General features: G+C 42.3%; 1 protein-coding gene across 2 annotated transcripts in view; it reads left to right on the forward strand.

Moving 5' to 3' along the window:
* The first annotated feature begins 5542 nt into the window (after nt 1-5542).
* Nucleotides 5543-26262, forward strand: part of LOC124003856 (transcription initiation factor TFIID subunit 4-like) — a 31219-nt gene continuing 10499 nt past the window's right edge. Inside the window, exons 1-13 of one of the 2 annotated variants that reach the window (XM_046312470.1) lie at nt 5543-6765; nt 7028-7197; nt 7763-7852; nt 11287-11481; nt 11736-11858; nt 12093-12182; nt 12939-13115; nt 13559-13634; nt 13965-14076; nt 15105-15274; nt 15523-15653; nt 17925-18050; nt 23099-23155. In XM_046312470.1, the coding sequence (XP_046168426.1) occupies nt 5556-6765; nt 7028-7197; nt 7763-7852; nt 11287-11481; nt 11736-11858; nt 12093-12182; nt 12939-13115; nt 13559-13634; nt 13965-14076; nt 15105-15274; nt 15523-15653; nt 17925-18050; nt 23099-23155 (2727 nt within the window). In that variant the 5' untranslated portion in view covers nt 5543-5555. The remainder of the gene's footprint in view (nt 6766-7027; nt 7198-7762; nt 7853-11286; nt 11482-11735; nt 11859-12092; nt 12183-12938; nt 13116-13558; nt 13635-13964; nt 14077-15104; nt 15275-15522; nt 15654-17924; nt 18051-23098; nt 23156-26262) is intronic. The other variant, XM_046312479.1, reaches the window with a different exon arrangement.

The raw sequence follows: 26262 nt of genomic DNA on the forward strand, positions 1-26262 counted from the left end.
TTCGCGGCCTTCCTTCGGGCTTTGGGAATCCGATATGGCCTCTATCGTACCATTTCCCTGGGCCAGGTGCAGACGTGGTGTTCAATGAGGGTCATGCGGCCCGTCTTCTCCGAGAACACCGCCATGTTTTTCCCGATCTACTGGGCCGGGTCAAGATCCTCATTGCATTGTTGGAGTCCTGGGTCCCGACCATAAAACACCCAAGGCTGTCCTCTCATGCCACTTCTTCAATAGGTTCACGTGGTAAATCTGTTGGGGTTTCCGTCTCCCCGGCAGCCGCACGCTGTAATTGCTGGGTCCCAGCTACTCTACCACCTCAAACCATGTATCCAGGAACTTACTTTCTGCTGTGGGGATTAAGGCCAACACCTTGTCTCCCACCTGGAATTCTTTGTCTGGGTTCCCAGATTGTAGACCTGGGCTTGGGCACATTGGGCCTTCTGCATATGTTTCCTTACCACTGGCCATATGGCTGTCATCCGCTCCATCATAGTCTCCATGTATTCTAGCACGCTGCGTAAGGTGGCCAGTTGGGCTTGGTGAGGTCCAATAGGCCGTGTGGAATGGCCTAGTCAAAGCCCAGACCTCAATCCAATCTGTGGTATGATTTAAAGATTTTTGTACACCAGCGGAACCCATCCAACTTGAACGGGGCAGTTTTGCCTTGAAGAATGGGCAAAAATCCCAGTGGCTAGATGTGCCAAGCGTATAGAGACATACCCCAAGAGACTTTCAGCTGTAATTTGCTGCTCAAGTTTTTTGTCTTGTTTCACAATCAAAAATATTTTGCATCTTCAATGTGGAAGACATGTTGTGCAAATCAAATGATACAAACCCCCAAAACATCTATTTTAATTCCAAGTTGTAAGGCAACAAAATAGGAAAAATGCCAAGGGGGGTGAATAATTTCACAAGCCACTATATTCAGACCCTTTGCTATGAGACTGAATTGAGCTCAGGTGTATCCTGTATCCATTGATTATCCTTGATGTTTCTACAACTTGACTGGAGTCCACCTGTGGTCAATTCAATTGATTAGACATGATTTGGAAAGGCACACACCTGTCTATAGAAGGTCCCACAGTTGACAGTGTATGTCAGAGCAAAAACCAAGCCATGAGGTCAAATGAATTGTCCGAAGAGCTCCGAAACAAGATTGTGTCGAGGCACAGATCCAGGGAAGAGTACCAAACAATGTCTGCAGCATTGAAGATCCCCAAGAACACAATGGCCTCCATCATTCTTAAATGGAAGAAGTTTAGAACCACCAAAACTCTTCCTAGATCTGGCTGCCTGGGCAAACTGAGCAAGTTTGCCAAAAGGCACCTAAAGGACACTCAGACCATGAGCAACAAGATTCTCTGGTCTGAAACCAAGAATGAACTCTTTGGCCTGAAAGCCAAGTGTCACGTCTGGAGGAAACCTGGCACCATCCCTACGGTGAAGTATGGTGGTGGCAGCATCATGCTTTGGGGATGTTTTTTAGCAGGACTTGGACTCCAATTGTCAGGGTTGAGGGAAAGATGAAAGTACAGAGAGATCCTTGATGAAAACCTGCTCCAGAGCGATCAGGACCTCAGACTTGGGTGAAGGTTTACCTTCCAACAGGACAACAACCTTAAGCACACAGCCAAAACAATGCGAGAGTGGCTTCAGGACAAGTCTCTGAATGTCAGAGCCCGGACTTGAACCCTATCAAACATATCTGGAGATACCTGAAAATAGCTGTGCAGCGACGCTCCCCATCCAACCTGACAGAGTTTGAGAGGATCTGCAGAGAAGAATGGGAGAAACTCCCAAGCTTGTAGCGTCATACCAAAGAAAACTTTAGACTGTAATCATTGCCAACGGTGCTTCAACAAAGTACTGAGTAAAGGGTCTGAATACTTAATACGTATTATGAATACTTAAATCATATTTCCTTTTTTTTTTTTTTTTTACATTTGCAAAAATGTCTACAAACCTGTTTTTGTTTTGTCATTACGGGGTAGTGTGTAGATTGATGAGGGGGGGAACGATTTAATACATTTTAGAATAAGGCTTTAACAAAATGTAGAATAAGTCAAGGAGTCTGAATACTTTCCGAAGGCACCGTATTAACCATCTGCACAAGGCTACTACTTTTGCCCTCTCGCATTGCAACACTTCAGCCACTAGAACCTGTGCATATGCATGGTCTAAACAAGTTTGCGGGAGTATAAGCACATTCTCAAGTTCAGTTTTATGTTTGCCAACTTTTATGTGAAATCTGGCGCATGCATGTTTTGGAGCATATTTGTTTTTGTGTGCATACGCAACATTTATAAATGAGGCGGCTGGAACCGACAATTATAGCCTGATCAATTATAGTTTTTTGAGCATGAATTAAGTGACACATTTTATGCAATGATCTGCAGTGCTTCTCAGAACATTTATTTCAACTGTTATTGTTGATTGTCTCTTGTTATGCATTTTAAACTGTACAGAAAATGCCTTTGCAGACAATATAACGTATAAACAATGTTGTCTCTGTTATTCTTTTTAAAAACTAGTTAATACTGGCAGGTAGCCTAGTGATTAATACTGCTCGTAACTGAAAGGTCGCTGATTTGAATCCCCGAGCCGACTAGGTCAAAAATCTGTTTATGCCGTTGAGCAAGGCACTTAACCCTAATTGTTCCTCTACAGTAAGTCGCTCTGGATAAGAGTGTCTGCTAAATGACTCGTATGTAAAAGTACAAGTCCTATACCTTTACTGTGTACTGCTAAACTTGTTAGATTAGCAACAGATATACTGTAGGACTATAATTTGTAAATAATTGTCTCCATTTATTGACATTCTGAAAATGTGAATATACTAAAAGCCTGGTTTATATTCACTCATTTAATTTGTGAATATTATTTTATTTTTTTAAATTAAATGTTCATTTTGTTAGATTTTTGAACACTTCATGTAATGACATTTGACATTAAGTTTCACATGTGGTCACAACCTTTCACAAGTGAAATCATGTGGTCCAGAATACTTCAAGTATGATGTTTCACTTGAAGTTTCACATGTGGATATTTTTCACATGAAATTTCACAGGTGATGCGCTGCAAACAAACACTGTTTTTAAGTTACATATTTCACTTTTCTATAGTAAGTAGCATTCAACATGTCCTCACCTGGGATTTGAACACACAACCTATTGGTGCATGGCTTTCTGCGCTTCCTACTACACCACCATGTCTGTGTCAATGAATGAGTTCACCTATAGGCTTATTCCTATGCTTTGCACTACAAAGTAGATCTCAGCTTTGTTAAAAATACATGGAAGAAAATAAATGTATCATAGACAAGTGATTCAGGAATAATATTAAAACAGAATAATATGCACCATCAACATTAGACAGCTATACTGAAAACCCACACTCAAATTGCTGAAATAAGTAAATTAAATCAATGAGAGAATAGTCATATTAATTTATAACTAAAACAGCAATGCAGATGGGGCTCTTTTACTCAGCGCAGAGACATATTTTAGGTAATGCATGTGTAGTGGACTTTCAAGATTTCACAGATTTGGTGGTGGAACAGAGAGATCATCATATTCTAGATGCAGAGGTCATGAGTTCAAATCCTGTGGGATTTACTGAAAAGTAAGCTCCAATTGATCAATTGGAGTGTAAACATTAAATAAAGATGTTCACACTTTTATCTGAACAGCATTACCACTTACCTTAAAACCCCCCATACTATTCCACTACTTCCCTTACAATAATAAAAACTTTAAATGTGTTTTTTCACATGTGGAAATTGAATTTGCACTATCACGTGAAACATTTTCAAATGTTGATACGTGTAGTTTCATGGGATCACATTTTGAAATGTTATACCTATTTATTTACCACGAGATCATGTTTTCTTAAGTACTCAAACGTTTTCACATGTGTAGTTACTTTATCACGTTTCTTTTACATGTTGTCACATGTTATCACATGATGGTGATCACATGTGGCAGTGTCAGAGGAAGGCCCTAAAATTAGTCAGACTCCAGCCAGCAAAGACATAGACTATTGTACCGCACAGCAAGCGGTACCGATGCACCAAGTCTGGAATCAACAGGACCCTGAACGGATTCTACCCCCAAGACATAAGACTGCTAATAGTTAGTCAAATAGTTAACCAATATCTTGCTTCCCGGACTATCTGCACTGACCCTTTTTGTCTCATCACATATGCTGCTGCTAATGCTTATTATCTATCCTGTTGCCTAGTCACTTTATCCCTACCTATATGTACATATCTACCTCATACCCATGCACGTCAACTCTGTATTGGTAACCCCTTGTATATTGCCAAGTTATCGTTACTCATTGTGTATTTATTCCTCGTGTTATTATTTCTCTCTTTTTTCCCCTCTGCATTGTTGGGAAGAGCCCCACGTGAGTTTTTCACTGTTAGTCTACACCTGTTTACGAAGCATGAGACAAATAAAATTGGATTTTAATTGATTTGATCACGTGAAAGGGAACGCTGTATTATTCAGTCCCAGGTTAAATAACACCATATATAGATTCTACAGACCCTACTGAGTACTCCCAATCCGACTTTTACTTCTGCGCAAATAATCATTCTTTCACTATATGTTATGCCAATATGAAATTCATATACAGGGATTTGCATTGCGGTCAATGGAATAGGTGGAGTAGGGAGTCACCAGCACTCTGTATTAAACCAGTTGCCCAGCACAAGAGACTCATGTATGACATATTATATAGCGCAAATCCAATAACATGTCTTTTTATTAAAAGTGTATTCTTTCATTATAGCCTACACAACAGCTTTCAAGATACAATACCAGTATTTGTTTAAACTTTCAAACCTAATGCTAGTATAAATAATACATTATAATAAAAGTACATAAAATCATCAATGTATCTTGTCCAAAGTGGTTGCAATGCTGTGAAAAACAGTTGTACGTGTATCGAGATTCCACAATTTTGCATATCTTTGCATGCGGCTCTTATTTTGAAAAGGAGAATCCGCGATCGTGACGCCAGCATCCTGCTACATGGAAAATGGTAATATCGTATTTTCTATATTTGGTGCTGACGGGATATCAACATCTCGCGCGTTTTCGACATCGTCTGGAACCAATGGTGGAGTTCGTTTTGCATGGCTCGGTGCCCGTATGTGGGGAGTTTGGATTTTAGACCATTCGATTTGTGCTTAAGAGAAATCTCCACTCAAACGGGGAACCGGGGCATGCAAAACAAACTTCCACACTCTAACACGTCTGGAATGGGTTTATTAAATAGCAGCAGCATATAGCTTATGGGTTTACTAAATAGAAGCAGTATATAGCTTTGATTTATACATTAGTAGGCCTATTTGTTTCCTTCTTTATTATACTTGTCTTGAAGCACTACTGTAGGGTATCTTGTGGAATGAGAAACTTTGAGGTACAACCAGCGCAAATCTGCATTATAGTAGAACAGTGGTTCTTTCTTGAAATTATATTTCTACATTCGAAGCCCACGCGCATGCGTACATTCTAAAATACGATTTGCACAACGGTCTATCATCAAAGATGGCGGGAGCCTCCGACCCACTGGAGGACATGCTCTTCAATGAGGTAGACGAAAAAGCAGTAAGTGACTTAGTTGGCTCTTTGGAATCGCAACTTGTCAGCCAAAAGACTTCGCCCGCCACATTTTCCGACATCAAACGAGAAGGATCTACGGGCACTGTCAGCCAGTTCTCAGGGAAAGTGCGTGATCAAGTGGGGTCTCTGGAGCCGCCACAACAAGGACACCCAAAAGCGGTGTTAAACGCGGAACCCTGCGCGAATCAGGCGATTTCGAACAAGAGTATCACCGCTTCTACCTCTTCCATCACTACTGGGGGCATTATAAACGCTGGTACCAATTTACAAACACATGGAGCCGCATCTCGCATCATTTCTCCCGCACCACCAGGATCGGTAACTTTGCCTGTTCAGACGACTAGCTACAACAGAGGGACTGTTTTGGGTCCAGCTGAAACATCGGCGGTGACGGCTCCGAACTCAAACCTCACAACAACAACGGCTATCAGGACTCCTTCACCTGGATTACAGAGTTTTAACGGTAGCCCCGGAGCTGTGAAGTTGGTCAACTCGCCAGCTGCTGCTCCCCAAATCGGGTTAGGCGGCAACACTGTTATAAGTACTGCCAGTGCGGGCAACTCAAATATCATTGTGTCTATGGCTTCACAGCCTCCTTCTCTACCAAACTATCCTGTATCTCAATCTGTGGCATTTGTTACTCCCACTGTTGCATTGCAAAGGCATCCCAACCCCATGGCCAGTGCCTCACAGAATGGAGTAATAGACCCTAAGGTTTCTGCAGTGGTCACACAGGGTGCAGGTTCTCCGGGGGCCACCACCTCTCAGGTCATGAACCGCAATAACACTCTTATTAACACTACAATGGTGGCACCCAACCAGCCAGTCTCTGCTGGCCAATCAATCATTCTCGGAGGGTCTCCCTCTCCTGTTGTTGTGAACTCACCCATAAGCCAGGCACAAAGTGTGGCGAGTCCCACTCTCGCAGCCGGGGTGAAACCAACGGTTAACGGAGTTGGTCAGCCCACGGTGACCATCGTGAGGCCCCCCGGTGCTCCTGTGATGGCCACCTCCGTGCAGCAGCAGAGACCTGGGCTGGTAGCGAGTCCCACGAGGACTGTGGCACCACAGATGGTCGTCAGACCACCACAGCAGACCACCATTCAGTTACCCCCTGGATTTACCATACCTCCCGGTAAGGAACCCTACTGACGTTATCCTGATTCTAAAACCTTTAAAACCTAAGTTCTGGCTCCCCAAGCTCCATTCTGAACAGAAATGTGCACCCTGTTGACCCATTAGTCAATCAATTAAACATTCATATAGTCAATAACCTAGTCTGTGCTATTCATTAATGCATTTATTAATCCAATTCCTAGGCCCCAAAAAAAACAAACAGTAAACCATTGAAAATGTCAAATAGAGAAAGATGTGTGACCTGACTGTTTCTCCCCCAGGTATGGTGCTGGTGCGTACAGACACAGGCCAGCTGGTAATGGTTCCTCAGCAGGTTCTAGCCCAGGCTCAGGCTAAGACCCAACAAGGCCAGGCTGCGGTCTCTAACATCTGCCCCCGGCCTGCCACACCTACCGCTGGGACCACCATCAGAGTCAGTACTCCCAGCCAGGTATGGATGGGGGAATCAGGCTGAAGTTATCTAGAGGGGGACTGAACTGTATTATGTCATATCAAACGTGTTTGTCGATCTGAACGACGTCTGTCTGCCATGTAGTGTCCAATCCTCTTCAGTGGCCCAAGTATAAGACCTAGTTCCTCCTGACAAAAAAAAGAATGGCACTGGTAGATCATGTGGATTTTGCATAAGATCGATGCTGCCCGTGTCAGGAATATTATTGGGGATGATGTAGTACATGACTGCTCATGGTCATGGTCAACATCAGTCTCACGAGAACATAGATTCTCGTTCGGGTCCGGTCATGGTTATCTGCTGTGGCTGTAGAGTCCCATTCGTGAGCGGTATACTCTGCCACGGCATAACCGAAGGTCTGCCCTTACGTTGTGGGGATGTCCTGCTTTTTCTTCCTCTTCACCCTTTTAATTTCCCTCTCAAGTTGTGCCAGTGTGGGTTTCACTTTCAAGTAAGTCATAAGTTGACCATGTATACCGGTACTAATGTCTGTACTAATGTCCAGTGCACCTCTGACCCCTTGCTCCCCCTCTGTCCTCTGCAGGCCCCTTGTACAACCCAGGCTGTTCGTCTGGCCTCCCCTGTCCAGGCCAGAATGTTGCAGTCCCCCTCTCCCACCAGCTCTGCTATACAGGTGTGTACTTACTGTCTCCATTGCAGCCCTCTGTCAGAAAAAACACACACCTAATTATAGTTAGCTACTAGAGCCTCTCAGTAGATTTTAAATGAATTTGTATTAAGTACATTTCACATATTCCAGCCCTGTTTCTATTTTTTGTTGTGGTTTTAGTTGTTTGACTTACAGTGCCTTTGGAAAGTAATCAGACCTTTTGAAATTTTTTCTACGTTTTGATACGTTACAGCCTTAATCTAACATTTTCTCAGCAATCTACACACAATACCCCATAATGACAAAGCAAAAATAGTTTTTTAGACATTTTTGCACATTTATTAAAATAAAAAACAGAAATACTTTATTTACGTAAATATTCCGACTTTTTGCTGTGAGACTCGAAATTGAGGTCAGGTGCATCCTGTTTCCATTGATCATCCTTGAGCTGTTTCTACAACTTGATTGGAGTCCACCTGTGTTAAATTCAATTGATTGGACATGATTTGAAAAGGCACACACCTGTCTATATAAGGTCCCACATGTGACAGTGCATGTCAGAGCAAAAACCAACCCATGAGGTCGAATGAATTGTCCGTAGAGCTCCGAGACAGGATTGTGTCGAGGCACAGATCTGGGGAATGGTACCAAAAAATGTCTGCAGCATTGAAGGTCTCCAAGAACACAATGGCCTCCATCATTCTTAAATTGGAAGAAGTTTGGAACCACCAATACTCTTCCAAGAGCTGGCCTCCCAGACACACTGATCAATTGGGGGAGAAGGGCCTTGGTCAGGGAGGTGACCAAGAACCCGATGGTCACTCTGACAGAGCTCTATAGTTCCGCTGTGGAGATGGGACAACCTTCCAGAAGGACAACCATCTCTGCAGCACTCCACCAATCAGGCCTTTATGGTAGAGCGGCCAGACAGAAGCCACTCCTCAGTAAAAGGCACATGACAGCCCGCTTGGGAGTTTGTCAAAAGGCACCTAAAGACTATCAGACCATGAGAAACATGATGCTCTGATGAAACCAACATTGGCACCAACCCTACAGGGAAGCATGGTGGTGGCAGCATCATGCTGTGGGGGGTGTTTTTCAGCAGTTGGGACTGGGTAATTAGTCAGGCTTGAAGCAAAGATGAATGAAGCAAAGATGAACGGAGCAAAGTACAGAGAGAGAGTAGCTTCGGGACAAGTCTCTGACTGTCCTTGAGTGGCCCAGCCAGAGCCCGGACTTGAACCTGATCGAACATCTCTGAAGAGACCTGAAAATAGCTGTGCAGCGACACTCCCGATCCAACCTGACAGCGCTTGAGAGGGTGTGCAGTAGAGGTCGATCGATAATGATTTTTCAACGCCGACACCGATTATTCGAGGACCAAAAAAAAGCAGATACCAATTAATCGGCCGATTTTTTTTTTTTTAATAATGACAATTGCAACAATACTGAATGAACACTTATTTTAACTTAATATGATACATCAATAAAATCAATTTAGCCTCAAATAAATAAGGAAACATGTTCAATTTCGTTTAAATAATGCAAAAACAGTGTTGGAGAAGAAAGTAAAAGTGCAATATGTGCCATGTAAAAAAGCTCAAGTTTAAATTCCTTGCTCAGAACATGAGAACATATGAAAGCTGGTGGTTCCTTTTAACATGAGTCTTCAATATTCCCAGGTAAGAAGTTTTAGGTTGTAGTTATTATAGGAATTATAGAACTATTTCCCTCTTTACCATTTGTTTTTCATTAACCTTTGACTATTGGATGTTCTTATAGGCACTTTGGTATTGCCAGTGTAACAGTATAGCTTCCGTCCCTCTCCTCGCTCGAACCAGGAACACAACGACAACAGCCACCCCCGAAGCAGCGTTACCCATGCAGAGCAAGGGGAACAACCACTCCAAGTCTCAGAGCGAGTGACGTTTGAAACGCTATTAGCGCGCAACCCGCTAACTAGCTCGCCATATCACATCGGTTACACCAGCCTAATCTCGGGAGTTGATAGGCTTGAAGTCATAAACAGCGCAATGCTTGACGCACAACGAACAGCTGCTGGCAAAACGCACAAAAGTGCTGTTTGAATGAATGCTTACGTTCCTGCTGTTGCCTACCATCGCTCAGTCAGACTGCTCTATCAAATCATAGACTTAGTTATAACATAATAACACACAGAAATACGAGCCTTAGGTCATTAATATGGTCGAATCCGGAAACTGTCATCTCGAGAACAAGACGTTTATTCTTTCAGTGAAATACGGAACCGTTCGGTATTTTATCTAAGGGGTGGCATCCATTAGTCTAAATATTCCTGTTACATTGCACAACCTTCAATGTTATGTCATAATTAAGTAAAATTCTGGCAAATTAGGCAGCCTAAACTGTTGCATATACCCTGACTCTGAGTGCAATGAACGCAAGAGAAGTGACACAATTTCACCTGGTTAATATTGCCTGCTAACCTGGATTTCTTTCAGCTAAATATGCAGGTTTAAAAATATATACTTCTGTGTATTGATTTTAAGAAAGGCATTGATGTTCATGGTCAGGTACACATTGGAGCAACGATAAGCACCGCATCGATTATATGCAAAGCAGGACACGCTAGATAAACTAGTAATATCATCAACCATGTGTAGTTAACTAGTGATTATGATTGATTGTTTTTTTATAAGATAAGTTTAATACTAGCTAGCAACTTACCTTGGCTTACTGCTTTCGCATAACAGGCAGGCTCCTCGTGGAGTGCAATGAGAGGCAGGTGGTAGAGCATTGGACTAGTTAACTGTATGGTTGCAAGATTGAATCCCCCGAGCTGACAAGGTAAAAATCTGTCGTCCTACCCCTGAACGAGGCAGTTAACCCACCGTTCCTAGGCCGTAATTGAAAATAAGAATGTGTTCTTAACTAAATTGTCTAGTTAAATAAAGATTAAATAAAGGTGTACAAATCACACAAAAAACAACTTGAAATCGGCCCTAATTAACCGACCATGCCGATTAATCGGCCGATCTCTAGTCTGCAGAGAAGAATGGGAGAAACTCCCCAAATACATGTGTTGCGTCGTACCCAAGACTCGAGGCTGTTGTCGCTGCCAAAGGTGCTTCAACAAAGTACTGAGTAAAGGGTCTGAATAATTATGTAAATGTGATATTTCAGTTCTTTTATTTTTTTTATAAATTAGTAAACATTTCTAAAAACCTGTTCTTGCGTTGTCATTATGGGGTATTGTGTGTAGATTTGGAATAAAAGATCTAATCAATTTTAGAATAAGGCTGTAACATAACAAAATGTGGGAAAAGTGAAGGCGTCTGAATACTTTCCGTAGGCACTGTGTTACGTTGTGGTGAATGGTCGTTTACTCTCTCAGCTGAACTATGTGCGTCGTGTTAACCGTTGTTTCCACGACTGTATAAAGTTCTAGTCATATTTATGCCTGTTGCCATTCTCTCCAGAAGGCGATAACCGTGGCTCCTGCAGGTGCGTCTGTGTCGGTGAAGATGACCACCCCTCAGAAAGCCCAGACAGTGATCACAGGGGGTCAAGCCCTGGCCAAGCCTGGTGCTGTACGGCCCTCTATGACCTTTAACACTGCAGCAGCAGCCAGTGCCTCCACAACCCCTACAATGGTAACTGCACCAGTCTCCCAGGTTTGTCAATTGTGTTACTTTACTGACACTTTGCTAGACCCAAACAGTGTGTGGTTTACCATGGGGGGTGTTGTTTACTGTAAAGTGTTTTGCTATTTTAAATGCCCCTTTAAAATAATGTTTTGAGTTGATTTAATAATGTTTTCTAATACCAGAAGTGGTGGTGACATGAGAAGCAAAGTTTGTGCAAGACCTATCAATCATTTTCATGGAAAGTCTAATCCTACTCAATGACCCATTCTCCTCTCTTGCAGGAAATGCAAGAAAATGTGAAGAAGTGCAAGAACTTCCTGTCCACCCTGATCAAGCTGGCGTCCCACAACTCCCCATCTCCAGACACATCCAAGAACGTCAAGGCCCTGGTGCAGGATCTTCTGGTGAGTCAAGACTCCTATAGAACACTAGGTTAAGGATATGATGAGTAGATGACGTCGTTTGTCGTTAACTCATGCCTTATAAATGATCTACGAGTGGTTTATATGTGACAGTTATAAGGAGTGATGGCTTTTCACATTTTGTTATGTGGTTCAATTGTCAGTGTCATTTCCTTTTATTTTATTTCTTTTTTTGTTGTCTGATTTTCACACTTAATGTCTTCTTTCTTTGATCAGGATGCTAAAATCGAGCCTGAGGAGTTCACCACACGTCTGCAGGCTGAGCTGAAGTCCTCTCCCCAACCGTACCTCATCCCCTTCCTCAAGGTTTGTTTGTTACCCTTAACCCTCAGCCGGACCTTTTTCTGAGCTCATTGCTATGCAATTACTAAAGTACCATGTAACACGTTACTACAATCTTACTAGTGTAATTAGTGTCACTACCCAGGTATAAGAGCAAATTCACGTAAATTGTTACCCTAACATAGTAAATTGTTACCCTAACATAGTAAATTGTTACCCTAACATAGTAAATTGTTACCCTAACATAGTAAATTGTTACCCTAACATAGTAAATTGTTAACCTAACATAGTAAATTGTTACCCTAACATAGTAAATTGTTAACCTAACATAGTAAATTGTTAACCTAACATAGTAAATTGTTAACCTAACATAGTAAATTGTTAACCTAACATAGTAAATTGTTACCCTAACATAGTAAATTGTTACCCTAACATAGTAAATTGTTAACCTAACATAGTAAATTGTTAACCTAACATAGTAAATTGTTACCCTAACATAGTAAATTGTTACCCTAACATAGTAAATTGTTACCCTAACATAGTAAATTGTTAACCTAACATAGTAAATTGTTAACATAGTAAATTGTTGTTACCTAACATAGTAAATTGTTACCCTAACATAGTAAATTGTTACCCTAACATAGTAAATTGTTAACCTAACATAGTAAATTGTTAACCTAACATAGTAAATTGTTACCCTAACATAGTAAATTGTTACCCTAACATAGTAAATTGTTGACAACATTACCACGTAACCCGTATTTGTTTCCTTACATTCAGAAAAGCCTTCCTGCCCTGCGGCTGTCCCTGCTCAACAACCAGCAGACTCTGCTGGCCTCCACCAACGCTTCTGCCCTGGCCGCTGCCTCCACTACTACCACCAGCGCTATCAGGGCCCGGCTCCCCACCACCGTCAGCCCCGCCACAGGCATTGTCAGGACACCCACCACTTCTCTGGTACGACCTTCCCGAACTTAGACACTGGAGACTGGAAAGATGCGCTGCCGTTTTTAAGGGTTCTTCTTTCCATAGTAGGCCAGGCAGAATTCCTTTTGAGGCCGTTCTAGGTTGTCTCTCTATAATACACACAACCATTCAGTGGTCTGTTCTATTCAGTTGGTTGTGTTCTGTCTGTTATGCACCACTTGGCTCAAACTATTGTGAGTTACGTTTTCTGTTCCAAGTTTTATGTGTCACATGCACAAGTACAGTGAAATGCTTTAACTTGCTAGCTCTACCCAACAGTGCAGTATTCAATATCAAAGTAGTATAACTAATAATAAAAATAATTTTAAAAAACACAATAAATAGGGGAGGAAGCTATATACAGGGACAGTGCCAGTACCAAATGTCCAATGTGCAGGGATACTGTTCATGTTCTACTGGTTCCTCTCTTCCAGGGTGTGAGAAGACCAGGGGTTCAGGGGGTCCAGACTCGCATGCCGATGGTCATCCCTCAGACCATCCGGCCACAAGGTACTGGCACCGCACAGCGCCCTCTCTCTCTCCATGCAGACAACGGACAACCTCAATAGGCGATCCCGGCGCTCTCGACCTGTGCTATTGTTGAAGGGAAGAGGTTATCCCCAGTGGACACTTGTTTTACCCACATCGTTCAATTATTCAAGGCCTGGATGATTATTAAGTGTCTCGGGTGTTAAGTGTTGAGCTATAACAGAAATGGACCAGCAGGGGAGGCCCCAGGACTGGATTTGAAAACCCCTTGTTAAGAGCAATGCACCGAGGCCCATTTTCTCACCATGCTATTGAACAGCTTTGTAATGATATGTTTTGTTTCTTTGTCAGGCACAGTTGCAAGAGGACTCACTATTATTGCAGGCAGATCCCCTGTGGGCATTGGTGCCCAGGCCTCTGCCAATCAGAAGAAGCTGAATGAGCCTGGAGGCGGGACGTTCAGGTACAGAATATCCAGGTTGGCAGGGGGAAACTATACTCTCTAACCAGGTTTCCATCCAACCTTTTTATGCAGGTAAAGTACATAAAAACGTATAGTGACCCGCACTGTATCTGGAAAGGGACAACTGAACGCATTCAACTGAAATGTCTCTTCCGCATTTAACCCAACCCCTCTGAATCAGAGAAGTGTGGGGGGGGCTGCCTTAATCGACATCCATGTCTTTGGTGCCCTTGGGGAACAGTGGGTTAACTTGCTTGCTCGGGCAGAATGACCGATTTTTACCATGTCAGCTCGGGGATTCGAACCAACGACCTTTAGGTTTCTGGCCCAACACTCTAGGCACTAGGCCTGTTGGCAATACCAGAGTGGGCAAACTCGCTATATAACGCAACATTGTTTGTGGGATTTGAAAATGTGATGGAAACACTTAACTTGTATTTGGTACATGGGGAATTAAACCACACAGGGTATTTTTATGTGTAAATGTCATCACTCACAGCCTTTTTTCTGCAACAAGTCAATTTGATGGAAACATCTCTTTTGGGAAAATGTGCATATTGTTTTTATGCAGATTTTTAAATATTCACATAAATCTCTCACCGATTGGATGGAAACCTAGCTACTTTGGGTATCTGACCCCATGGAAACCTACAGTGTTTGAGGCTCCTGGCACTGTTTTGCTTAGTTTTACTGTGATAGTTTTCCATGACGCACAGAAACAGATCCACCACAGGATGGCAGCATTTCACACGTTTTGACATAATGGTGGGGTTGAGAAACACACTTAAGAAACACCAACTCCTGTCCTTGATCTGTGTGTAAATTACATCATGTTCTTTTGAGAAATTGACATGAAATCCACATGGTGTAATTGTCTAGGCAACCACCAAATGTATATTCATGTGTAACTTTCTTTAATGAACCAGAAAATCAAGAGCTAACTGACTGATTAACAAAGTTAGCTGGCCAACTTAATGAACTTGCTTTCTGGAATGGCCCACTGATCTGTGTATACTGCATCTCTTTAGGGATGATGATGACATCAACGACGTGGCGTCCATGGCGGGGGTGAACCTGAACGAGGAGAACGCCCGCATCATGGCCACCAACTCTGAGCTGGTGGGCACCAAGATCCGCTCCTGTAGGGACGAGGCCTTCCTCCCGCCAGGCCTGCTGCACAGACGCATCATGGAGACCGGTATGTGCAATAACCTGTCCTTTCTCCTGAACCAGCTATAAAACCCCGAAGTGTGCACTTGTTCACTTACTTATATATTGGATATGAAGGGAAATGATTAGTGTCAGAAATACGCTTCTGAAAGAAGTGGAGCCGGGCCATGATGTCTGTCGATCGTCAATAAATGACTGACCGCACCTTGCCATCCTACCACAGATAACGGCACTGATTGGCTGCTAATGCCTCTCTCTCTCTTTCTTCTGCTAAAGCCAAGAGGTTTGGGGTGACAGAGGTCCCAGCTGAGGCAGTGAACTACATCTCCCATGCCACCCAGGCCAGGCTGAGATCCGTGCTAGAGAAAGTGTCAACTATCGCCCAGCACCGCACTGACGGGGGCAAGGTAAGAACAGGAAGAGTCGAGGTTATCATGAACAGAAGCGGGTGAACAGTACAAGCGCAACAGTACATGAATAACACAAAATAACACATGACCAACATCATGAACAGTACACAAACTACATGAACAGTACATGTACATCTTGGTCATGTTCTGTTATAATCTCTACCCGGCACAGCCAGAAGAGGACTGGCCACCCCACATAGCCCGGTTCCTCTCTAGGTTTCTTCCTAGGTTTTGGCCTTTCTAGGGAGTTTTTCCTAGCCACCGTGCTTTTACACCTGCATTGTTTGCTGTTTGGGGTTTTAGGCTGGGTTTCTGTACAGCACTTTGAGATATCAGCTGATGTACGAAGGGCTATATAAATAAATTTGATTTGATTTGATTTGATTTGAACAGTACACAAACTACATGAACAGTACATGAACAGGGGACAAACTACATGAACAGTACATGAACAGGGGACAAACCAAATAAACATCATGAACAGTACACAAACTACATGAACAGTACATAATAATAATAATATATAATAATATGCCATTTAGCAGACGCTTTTATCCAAAGCGACTTACAGTCATGTGTGCATACATTCTACGTATGGGTGGTCCCGGGAATCGAACCCACTACCCTGGCGTTACATGCGCCATGCTCTACCAACTGAGCTACAGAAGGACCACCATGAACAGTACACAAACTACATGATGAGTACATGAACAGGGGACAAACCAAATAAACAACATCATGAACAGTACATAAACAACAACATGAACAGTACACAAACTACATGAACAACAGCATGAACAGTACACAAACTACATGAACGGTACACAAACTACATGAACAGTACACAAACTACATCAAGAACAGTACAGTCGTGGACAAATTTTTGAATGACACAAATATTAATTTCCACAAAGTTTGCTGCTTCAGTGTCTTTAGATATTTTTGTCAGATGTTAACTATGGAATACTGAGGTATAATTTCAAGCATTTCATAAGTGTCAAAGGCTTTTATTAACACTTACATGAAGTTGATGCAGAGTCAATATTTGCAGTGTTGACCCTTCTTTTTCAAGACCTCTGCAATCCGACCTGGCATGCTGTCAATGAACTTCTGGGCCACATCCTGACTGATGGCAGCCCATTCTTGCATAATCAATGCTTGGAGTTTGTCAGAATTTGTGGGGTTTTGTTGTTCCACCTGCCTCTTGAGGATTGACCACAAATTCTGAATAGGATTAAGGACTGGGGAGTTTCCTGGCCATGGACCCAAAATATCGATGTTTTGTTCCCCGAGCCACTTAGTTATCACTTTTGCCTTATGGCAAGGTGCTCCATCATGCTAGAAAAGGCATTGTTTGTCACCAAACTGTTCCTGGATGGTTGGAAGAAGTTGCTCTCGGAGGATGTATTGGTACCATTCTTTATTCATGGCTGTGTTTTTAGGCAAAATTGTGAGTGAGCCCATTCCCTTGGCTGAGAAGCAACCCAACACATGAATGGTCTCAGGATGCTTTACTCTTGGCATGACACAGGACTGACTGATGGTAGCGCTCACCTTGTCTTCCCCGGATAAGCGGTCCTGGCGTTTGCTGGACTTTCTTGGGTGCCCTGAAGCCTTCTTCACAACAATTGAACCGCTCTCCTTGAAGTTCTTGATGATCCGATAAATGGTTGATTTAGGTGCAATCTTACTGACAGCAATATCCTTGCCTGTGAAGTCCTTTTTGTGCAAAGCAATGATGATGGCACATGTTTCCTTGCAGGTAACCATGGTTGACAGAGGAAGAACAATGATTCCAAGCACCACCCTCCTTTTGAAGCTTCCAGTCTGTTATTCGAACTCAATCAGCATTGACAGAGTGATCTCCAGCCTTGTCCTCGTCAACACTCACACCTGTGTTAACGACAGAATCACTGACATGATGTCAGCTGGTCCTTTTGTGGCAGGGCTGAAATGCAGTGGAAATGTTTTTGGGGGATTCAGTTCATTTGCATGGCAAAGAGGGACATTGCAATTAATTGCAATTCATCTGATCACTCTTCATAACAAACTGGAGTATATGCAAATTGCCATCATACAAACTGAGGCAACAGACTGAAAATGTATATATGTCATTCTCAACATTTGGCCACGACTGTACATGAACAACATCATGAACAGTACATGAACAACATCATGAACAGTACATGAAGAATAGCATCCTACGTGTCCCTTTTTTTTTTTTTTTTTTCACTCTCCCTTTCTCCTGTCCCTTCCCTCTCTATGCAGGATGAGGAGTGGTATGAGCCGTCGACAGACGTCAGGGCCCAGCTCCGCTTCTTTGAGCAGCTGGACAGGATGGAGAAACAGAGGAAGGACGAGCAGGAGAGGGAGGTCCTAATCAAGGCTGCCAAGGTAGAGACACGCACCACCGGACTACATGCCCACCGGGACTGTGCTACTACCACATTACCGCATCACCGGCAATCATTTGTTTAACTCCAGGAGAGGAGTGGCCTGTTAATAGTTGCAGTGTGTTTGTCGGTGCGTGTGCGCACGCGTGTCCACCCCATGGGAACGATGTGGCACATGAAAACGGAGGTAATTAGTGGAGTTTGAACAGAAACCACAACTCCCTCTACAGACATCATTAGACCTCCACGGGAGTGTACACACACACACTAATTAACTTAATGTGGGATAGAGATGTCATCCAGGAGATGATTAGCTCTGTGGTGCTGTGTAGATGGGATCTCACCAACCATATTAACACTGTCATGTGGGAGTCGGCCTAGTTACTATGCATTGCCCTGCTTGTAATGGACATTAGACAACACATACACTGGACAAAAATATAAACGCAACCATTTTAAAGATTTTACTGAGTTACAGTTCATACAAGGAAATCAGCCAATTTTAAATTAACGAATTAGGTCCTAATCTATGGATTTCGTAATGACTAGGAATACAGATACCTTAAAGCAATGTAGGGGTGTGGATCAGCAAACCACCATTTGCATCATGCAGCGCGACACATCTCCGTTCGCACAGAGTTGACCAGGCTGTTGATTGTGGCCTGTGGAATGTTGTCCCCCTCTTGTGGCTGTGTGAAGCTGCGGGATATTGTTCGGGAACTGGAACAGGCTGTCGTACACGTCGACCCAGAGCATCCCAAACATGCTCAATGGGTGACGTCTGGTGAGTGGCGTGAGGAGCAGAGCGTGCCCAATTTGACTGGAGCGCGGAGCGAGATTCCCGAAGGCTGGAGCATCAGCTGCCTTCTTGCCCGCTCCAGTAGCGCTCACTTCACGAGTTCAGGGCATGCCAGGCCCAGGACTCACGTGTAGGCTACTCTGTCGATTACTTGTGTGCTGCTATGGCTACTCTCATGGAGTTTGCTAAATATTTTCGAAAAGAAACTGATCAAATGCACAGGTGCCAAATCAAGGTGACTTACAAAGATGAGGACTAAGAGTAGTATAGTGAGTGCAATGATTTAAGGTCCATAACTAAAGAATCATATTGTGGAATCTGAAAAGACGCGTATGCTAAAAGAAAGGAACGAGGTGTGTAGCTAATTGTCATTGTAGCAAAGTATTTATAAACAAAAAATCTGATCACTTAAGTTTCCTTTTATTTTATAATTTCTATTATCTATACAATTGATTTTGGCCGAATAGACCTGGCATATTCCAACTTTCAAGGAGCTTTCTGTTTTCATTGGGTTATTTTGCTTAAAAACCTTTTATGCTTACAACTCTGCATGCCTGTCAAGAGTGGCCAAAAGGGGGTGTTTAGCGTCCCCAGTGGCTCTGCAAGAGCAGAGAGGATATTCTCCACTGCTGACCTGCTCTCTAGGAACAATCACATGAGCCTGAAGCCACAGACTCTGGCCAAACTCGTCTTTGTAGAAATTAATTCAAAGGCACTGTCGACTGAGCCTAATAACGCTTTTTTTTGTTTCATTTTGTATTTAATTCTAAGTAAATCACAGCCTATATGTGCAATTTATAGACTAATAATGATTTGATTTCAAATAGATGTTTAAATGCTGAGCGCTTACTGTCTCCGACTTAATGTCTCCGAGTGTGTTGCACTCGCAAATGCTTCACAATGTATTTCTTTGTACGCTATAACCTTTAAATAATTGGCTCCCTGTCTAGCTCTTGACCCTATTTAGAGTGTTTATATGCTGTTTTAATACGACATGTAGCCTATTTGAAATGACCAGCACTTCTTCTTTTTCATGTTTTATTCAAATACTTTTCATTCAAATCATATGGTTTGGTTTCAACGCTTCAAACCAAATGGTAGGTCCAAAAATAGATGGTTGTTGGTGAAATTGTGATATTTTTTTGATGAATGGAGTGAATTTGGAGCTGCGTTTTTTGTTTTTTTTGTTCATGTGAGCAGGTAGCGGTTTTTAGCAGAGCACTTGGAAAGGACGCAGAGCTCTGGAGAGGTGCTCAAGCACCGCTCCATGAGCGGTGAGCGGGATTTCCGACCGCTCAACTCCACTCACATACTCTGCTGGTGAGTAACGCAGGCCATGGAAGAACTGGGACACTTTCAGCTTCCAGGAATTGTGTACAGATCCTTATGACATGTGGGTCGTACATTATCACGCTGAAAACGTGTGATGGCGGCGGATGATTGGCACGACAACGGGCCTCAGGATCTCGCCACGGTATCTCTGCATTCAAATTGCCAGCGGTAAAATTGAAACCTGGATTCATCCGTTACGAGCACACTTCTCCAAAGTGCAAGTGGCCATCGACAGTGGGAATTTACCCATTTGAAGTCGGTTACAACGCCCATCTGCAGTAAGGTCAAGACCCTGGTGAGGACGACGAGCACGCAGATGAGCTTCCCTGGGATGGTTTGTGCAGAAACTATTCGGTTGTGCAAACCCACAGTTTCATCAGCTATCCAGGTAAATGGTCTCAGATGATCCCGCAGGGGAAAATAAAAACGTGGTCTGCGATTTGAGGCTGGTTGGACGTACTGCCAAAATGAATACAATTATGTTGGGAGGCGGCTTATAGTAGAGAAATTAACATTCAATTCTCTGCCAACAGCATCTGGTGGACATTCCTGTAGTCAGAATACCAATTGCACGCTCCCTCAACTTGAGACATTGATCATGCTGTTTAATCAGGTTCTGTGCCACACCTGTAAGGTGGATGGATTATCTTGGAAATGCGCATTATCAGGGATGTAAAGACATTTGTGCACACAAATTCAATTTTATTTCAGCTATTGAAACATGGGACCAACATTGCGGTTTTTTATATTTTTGTTCAGTATATAATTGACTAAAAGTGAAAACCCAATACTTCTTTTCCCACACCAGATGCATAATCTTTATCAGTAGTTCAGAACAATAACTGTAATATACTATAACAGTGTTCTACACCCCACATTGGTGCTATGATCTGCAGCTGTGACTAATGGAATTTTGGATGACGGTAATTGGCTAGCTAAATGATGCTGTCTCATTAATAACCGTTCTAATAGCAATAGACTTTTGGTAAAAAAAGCAAAAAACGTGTTTTAATTTAGGAAATCTGTTCCCAAGTATTGCCACAAAAAAAAAGAAAATGTGATCGCGTCTCAGTGTAATCATCAAGGTATGCAATTATTATTTTCAGATACAATCTCTTTTTTGGGCTTAGTTGTGTTCAATTTGCAGAGTACAATTTATTATAATTATTTTGCGCCCCCCGATTATTTTCCTGCCTGCTGAAGTTGTACATTTCCAAGTTTAGAAGAAGTGACTGCTAAATGCTAACTCCCGATCTTATAAGCCATTTCTGTATGCATAGCTAGCACACAGAAATTGGTGCTTGTAGTCAGTCGTTGTTAACTGTTGATTGGCGACTATGGCAGGAACATATATTGGGGTTGACATCCATACAAGCATTTTCTACTCCAAACTCAACATAGTGTGAAATGCAAGTCGGAAGTTCACATACACCTTAGCCAAATACATTTAAAGTTTTTCACAATTCCTGACATTTAATCCAAATAAAAATGAATTGCCTTAGGTCAGTTAGGATCACCACTTTATTTTAAGAATGTGAAATGTCAGAATAATAGTAGAGAGAATGATTTATTTCAGCTTTTATTTCTTTCATCACATTCCCAGTGGGTCAGAAGTTTACATCCACTCAATTAGTATTTGGTACCATTGCCTTAAAATGGTTTAACTTGGGTCATACGTTTCAGGTAGCCTTCCATAAGCTTCCCACAATAAATTGGGTGAAGTTTGGCCAATTCCTCCTGACAGAGCTGGTGTAACTGAGTCAGGTTTGTAAGGCCTCCTTGCTGACACATACTTTTTCAGTTCTGCCCACGTATTTTCTATAGGATTGAGGTCAGGGCTTTGTGATGGCCACTCCAATACCTTGACTTGGTTGTCCTTAAGCCATTTTGCTACAACTTTGGAAGTATGCTTGGGATCATTGTCCATTTGCAAGACCCATTTGCGACCAAGCTTTAACTTCCTGACTGACGTCTTGATATGTTGCTTCAATATATTCACATAATTTTCCTGCCTCATGATGCCAGTTATATAGTTATTGGGCCCAGCCCTGGAAGCTAAAAAAAATCGATTCAAATCTCATCTTATTTGACACATGTGCCGAATACAACAGGTGTAGACTTTACAGTGCAATGCTTTGCTTACGAGCCCTAACCAACAATGCAGAGTTAAAAAGTAAAACATTTAAAAGTGAGAAATGTGCTAGATAAAAATAGTAACACAATATAGCAATAACCAAGCTATATACAAGGAGTACTGGGACCGAGTCAATGTGCAGGGGTACGAGGTAATTGAGATATGCACATCTAGGTAGTGGTAAAAGTGACTCGGCAATCAGAATAGATAATATACAGAATAGCAGCACTCTGTGTTTGGCGTCAATATGCGTGTGTGTTCTAGTATAGGGAGTGTGCATAGAGCCGGTGCAAGAGCCGGTGCAAGAGCCGGTGCAAGTTAAAAAGGGGGGTCAATGCAAATAGTCAGAGTAGCAATTTGATTAACTCTTCAGCAGTCTTATGGCTTTGGGGTAAAAGCTGTTCAGTAGCCTTTTGGTCCCAGACTTGGCGCTCCGGTACCGCTTGCCGTGCGGTACCAGAGAGAACAGTCTCTGACTTGGGTGGCTTGAGTTTTTGACAATTTTCTGCCTTCTTTTGACACCGCCTGGTATAGAGGATTTGGATGGCCGGGAGCTCTGCCCCAGTGAGGTCCTGGGCCGTACGTTTGTTTTTTCAGGGGGAAGAGGGGTTGTCGTGCCCTCTTCACAACTGTCTTTGTTGTATTTGGACCATTTTATAGGTCCTTAGTAATGCGGACACCGAGGGACTTGAAGCTATTCTTCTCATGACAAGGTATCCACCTCCCCTGTCTCTCTCTCTCTCCCTCTGTCTCTCCTTCTAACCCGTGTTTCTCTCAAATATAGAGTCGCGCCAGGCAGGAGGACCCAGAGCAAGCTCGGTTGAAGGCGAAAGCTAAAGAGGTTAGTGCTTCATTTTGTTTCCATCCACATACAAACACGTCAAAGCAGTTGACGCTCAGTATCATTATCGATGTACAATATCCCAAAATACACAAATGGTGTATATATATAGTCCATTGTCAGACAGCTACAGACTGGCATCCAAGAACGTTCCACCAAAATACAAACATTTTCCATATAGTCCATATCAACCTCCCCACCCCAACCATGCCCTTATTTGAGGCTAGCTCTCCCCATATTATAGCTCTACCTTGGGGCACACTCTGTTTGGACAGTGTTTCGCCACTTCGACCCAGAGGGGGCTCTGTGCCTTGGGGCATTATCCATACAGATCAGGGAAGGGGAGCCCAAGTCAGGACATGTTGCTGTAGTACCGTAGAAGTCACCTAATCAGTCTTTTGTTTAGCTTTATCATTTTTGTTAGTGATGGGCTTGAACAAAGGCATGTAAAGCCAAGTTGCTCCCAAGGAGGAGGGTTGGCCACACCTGGTTTGATGTTTGGTATTTTATTAGGATCCCAATTAGCTGTTGCAAAAGCAGCAGCTACTCTTCCTGGGGTCCACACGAAACATGAAACATAATACAGAACATCATTAGGCAAGAACAGCTCAAAGACAGAACTACCTACATTATTTTTAAAGGCACACAGCCTACATATCAATGCATACACACAAACTATCTAGGTCAAATAGGGGAGAGGCGTTGTGTTGCTTTATCTGTTTATTTGAGCAATATGAGATGGAAGGAAGTTCCATGCAGTTAGGAGTCTATATAATACTGTACGCTTTCTTGAATTTGTTCTGGATTTGTGGACTGTGAAAAGACTGCTGGTGGCATGTCTGGTGGGATAAGTGTGTGTGCCAGAGCTGTGTGTATGTAGACTATGCAAACCATTTGGGATTTTCAACACATTAGTGTTTCTTATAAAAAAGAAGTGACGCCATCAGTCTCTCCTCAACTCTTTGCCAAAAGAGACTGGCATGTATAGTATTTATATCAGCCCTCTGATTACAATTAAGAGCAAAACGTTCCGCTCTGTTCTGGGCCAGCTGCAGCTTAACTAGGTCTTTCCTTGCCATACTGGACCACACGACTGGACAATAATCAAGAGTAGACAAAACTAGAGCCTGCAGAACTTGCTTCTTGTAGTGGTGTCAAAAAAGCAGAGCATCTCTTTATTACGGCCAGACCTCTCCCCATCTTTACAACCATTGAATCTATATGTTTTGACCATGACAGTTTACAATCTAAAGTAACAGAAAGTCATTTAGTCTCCTCAACTTGTTCAACAGCCACACCATTCATTACCAGATTCATCTGAGGGCTAGAGCTTAGGGAATGATTTGTACCAAATACTATGTTCTTAATTTTAGAGATGTTCAGGACCAGTTTATTACTGGCCACCCATTCCAAAACAGACTGCAACTCTTTGTTAAGGGTTTCAGTGACTTCATTAGCTGTGGTTGCTGATGTGTATATGGTTGAATCATCACCATACATGGACACACATGCTTTTTTTTAATGCCAGTTGAGGTTATTGGTAAAAATAGAAAAGAGGGCCTAGAGAGCTGCCCTGCGGTACACAACACTTTACATGTTTCCCCATCTCTTTCAACCATACAGTTTTTCAATTCTGCATCAATCCATGGAGCCTTAACAGTTCTAACAGTCAGTTTTTTAATAACTTCTTAGGGCTGCAATCCTATTAACGGTTTCGATATGACAACAGCCAGTGAAAGTGCAGGGTGCCAAATTCAAAACAACAGAAATCTCATAATTAAAATTCCTCGAACAGACATGTATCTTATACCGTTTTAAAGGTGATCTTGTTGTTAATCCCACCAGTGTCCAATTTCAAATAGGCTTTACAGCGAAAGCACCAAAACGATTGTTAGGTCACCACCAACTCACAGAAAGATTCAGCCATTTTTCCAGCCAAAGAGAGGAGTCACAAAAAGCACAAATAGAGAAAATTAATCACTAACCTTTGATGATCTTCATCAGATGACACTCATAGGACTTAATGTTTTGTTTGATAAAGTTCATATCTAAATAAAAAAATCTCAGTATTGGCGCGTTACGTTCACTAGTTCCAAAAACATCCAGTGATTTTGCAGAGAGCTCATTTTATTGCAGAGAGATCATTTTACAGAAATAATTATAAATGTCGATAAATACAATTGTTAGACATGGAAATATAGATATACCTCTCCTTAATACAACCGCTGTGTCAGATTTCAAAAAGACTTTACGGAAAAAGCAAACCATGCAATCTGAGACGGCACTCAGAAAAATATATATATATACCCGCCATGTTGGAGTCAACAGAAATCAGAAATAACATTATAAATATTCCCTTACCTTTGATCTTCATCAGAATGCACTCCCAGGAATCCTAGTTCCACAATAAATGTTTGTTTTGTTCGATAATATCCATTATTTATGTCCAAGTAGCTACTTTTGTTAGCGCGTTTAGTACACAAATCCAAACGCTCGTGCAGGTCCAGCCGAACGTTGGACGAAAACTTATATTATATTATAATTTATATTAATTATTATATTAAGTTATATTACAGGTTGAAGAAACTTGTCAAACTAAACTTGTCAAACTAAGTATAGAATCAATCTTTAGGATGTTGTTATCATAAATCTTCAATAACGTTCCAACCGGAGAATTCCTATGTCTGTAGAAAAGCCATGGAACGCAGGTCGCTATCATGTGAAATGCGCGTGACCAGGACCTGGCTCTTTGCCAGACCACTGACTCAAACGGCTCCTATCCGGCTACACTTCACAGTAGAAGCCTCATTCAAGTTTCTAAAGACGGTTGACATCTAGTGGAAGCCTTAGGAAGTGCAACATAACCAATATCAATGTATTCAATAGGGGCTGGGTTGAAAATTGACCAACCTCAGATTTCCCACTTCCTGTTTGGATTTCTTCTCAGGTTATTGCCTGCCATATGAGTTATGTTATACTCACAGACATCATTCAAACAATTTTACAAACTTCTATCCAATACTAATAATAATATGCATATATTATATCGCCCGCAACATGGGCACCAAAGGAGGCCTGGACAACTGGAACAAGTACCAACACAAACC

The sequence above is a fragment of the Oncorhynchus gorbuscha genome, linkage group LG02, assembly GCF_021184085.1.
Source record: "Oncorhynchus gorbuscha isolate QuinsamMale2020 ecotype Even-year linkage group LG02, OgorEven_v1.0, whole genome shotgun sequence".
In the NCBI taxonomy this organism is placed as follows: domain Eukaryota; kingdom Metazoa; phylum Chordata; class Actinopteri; order Salmoniformes; family Salmonidae; genus Oncorhynchus; species Oncorhynchus gorbuscha.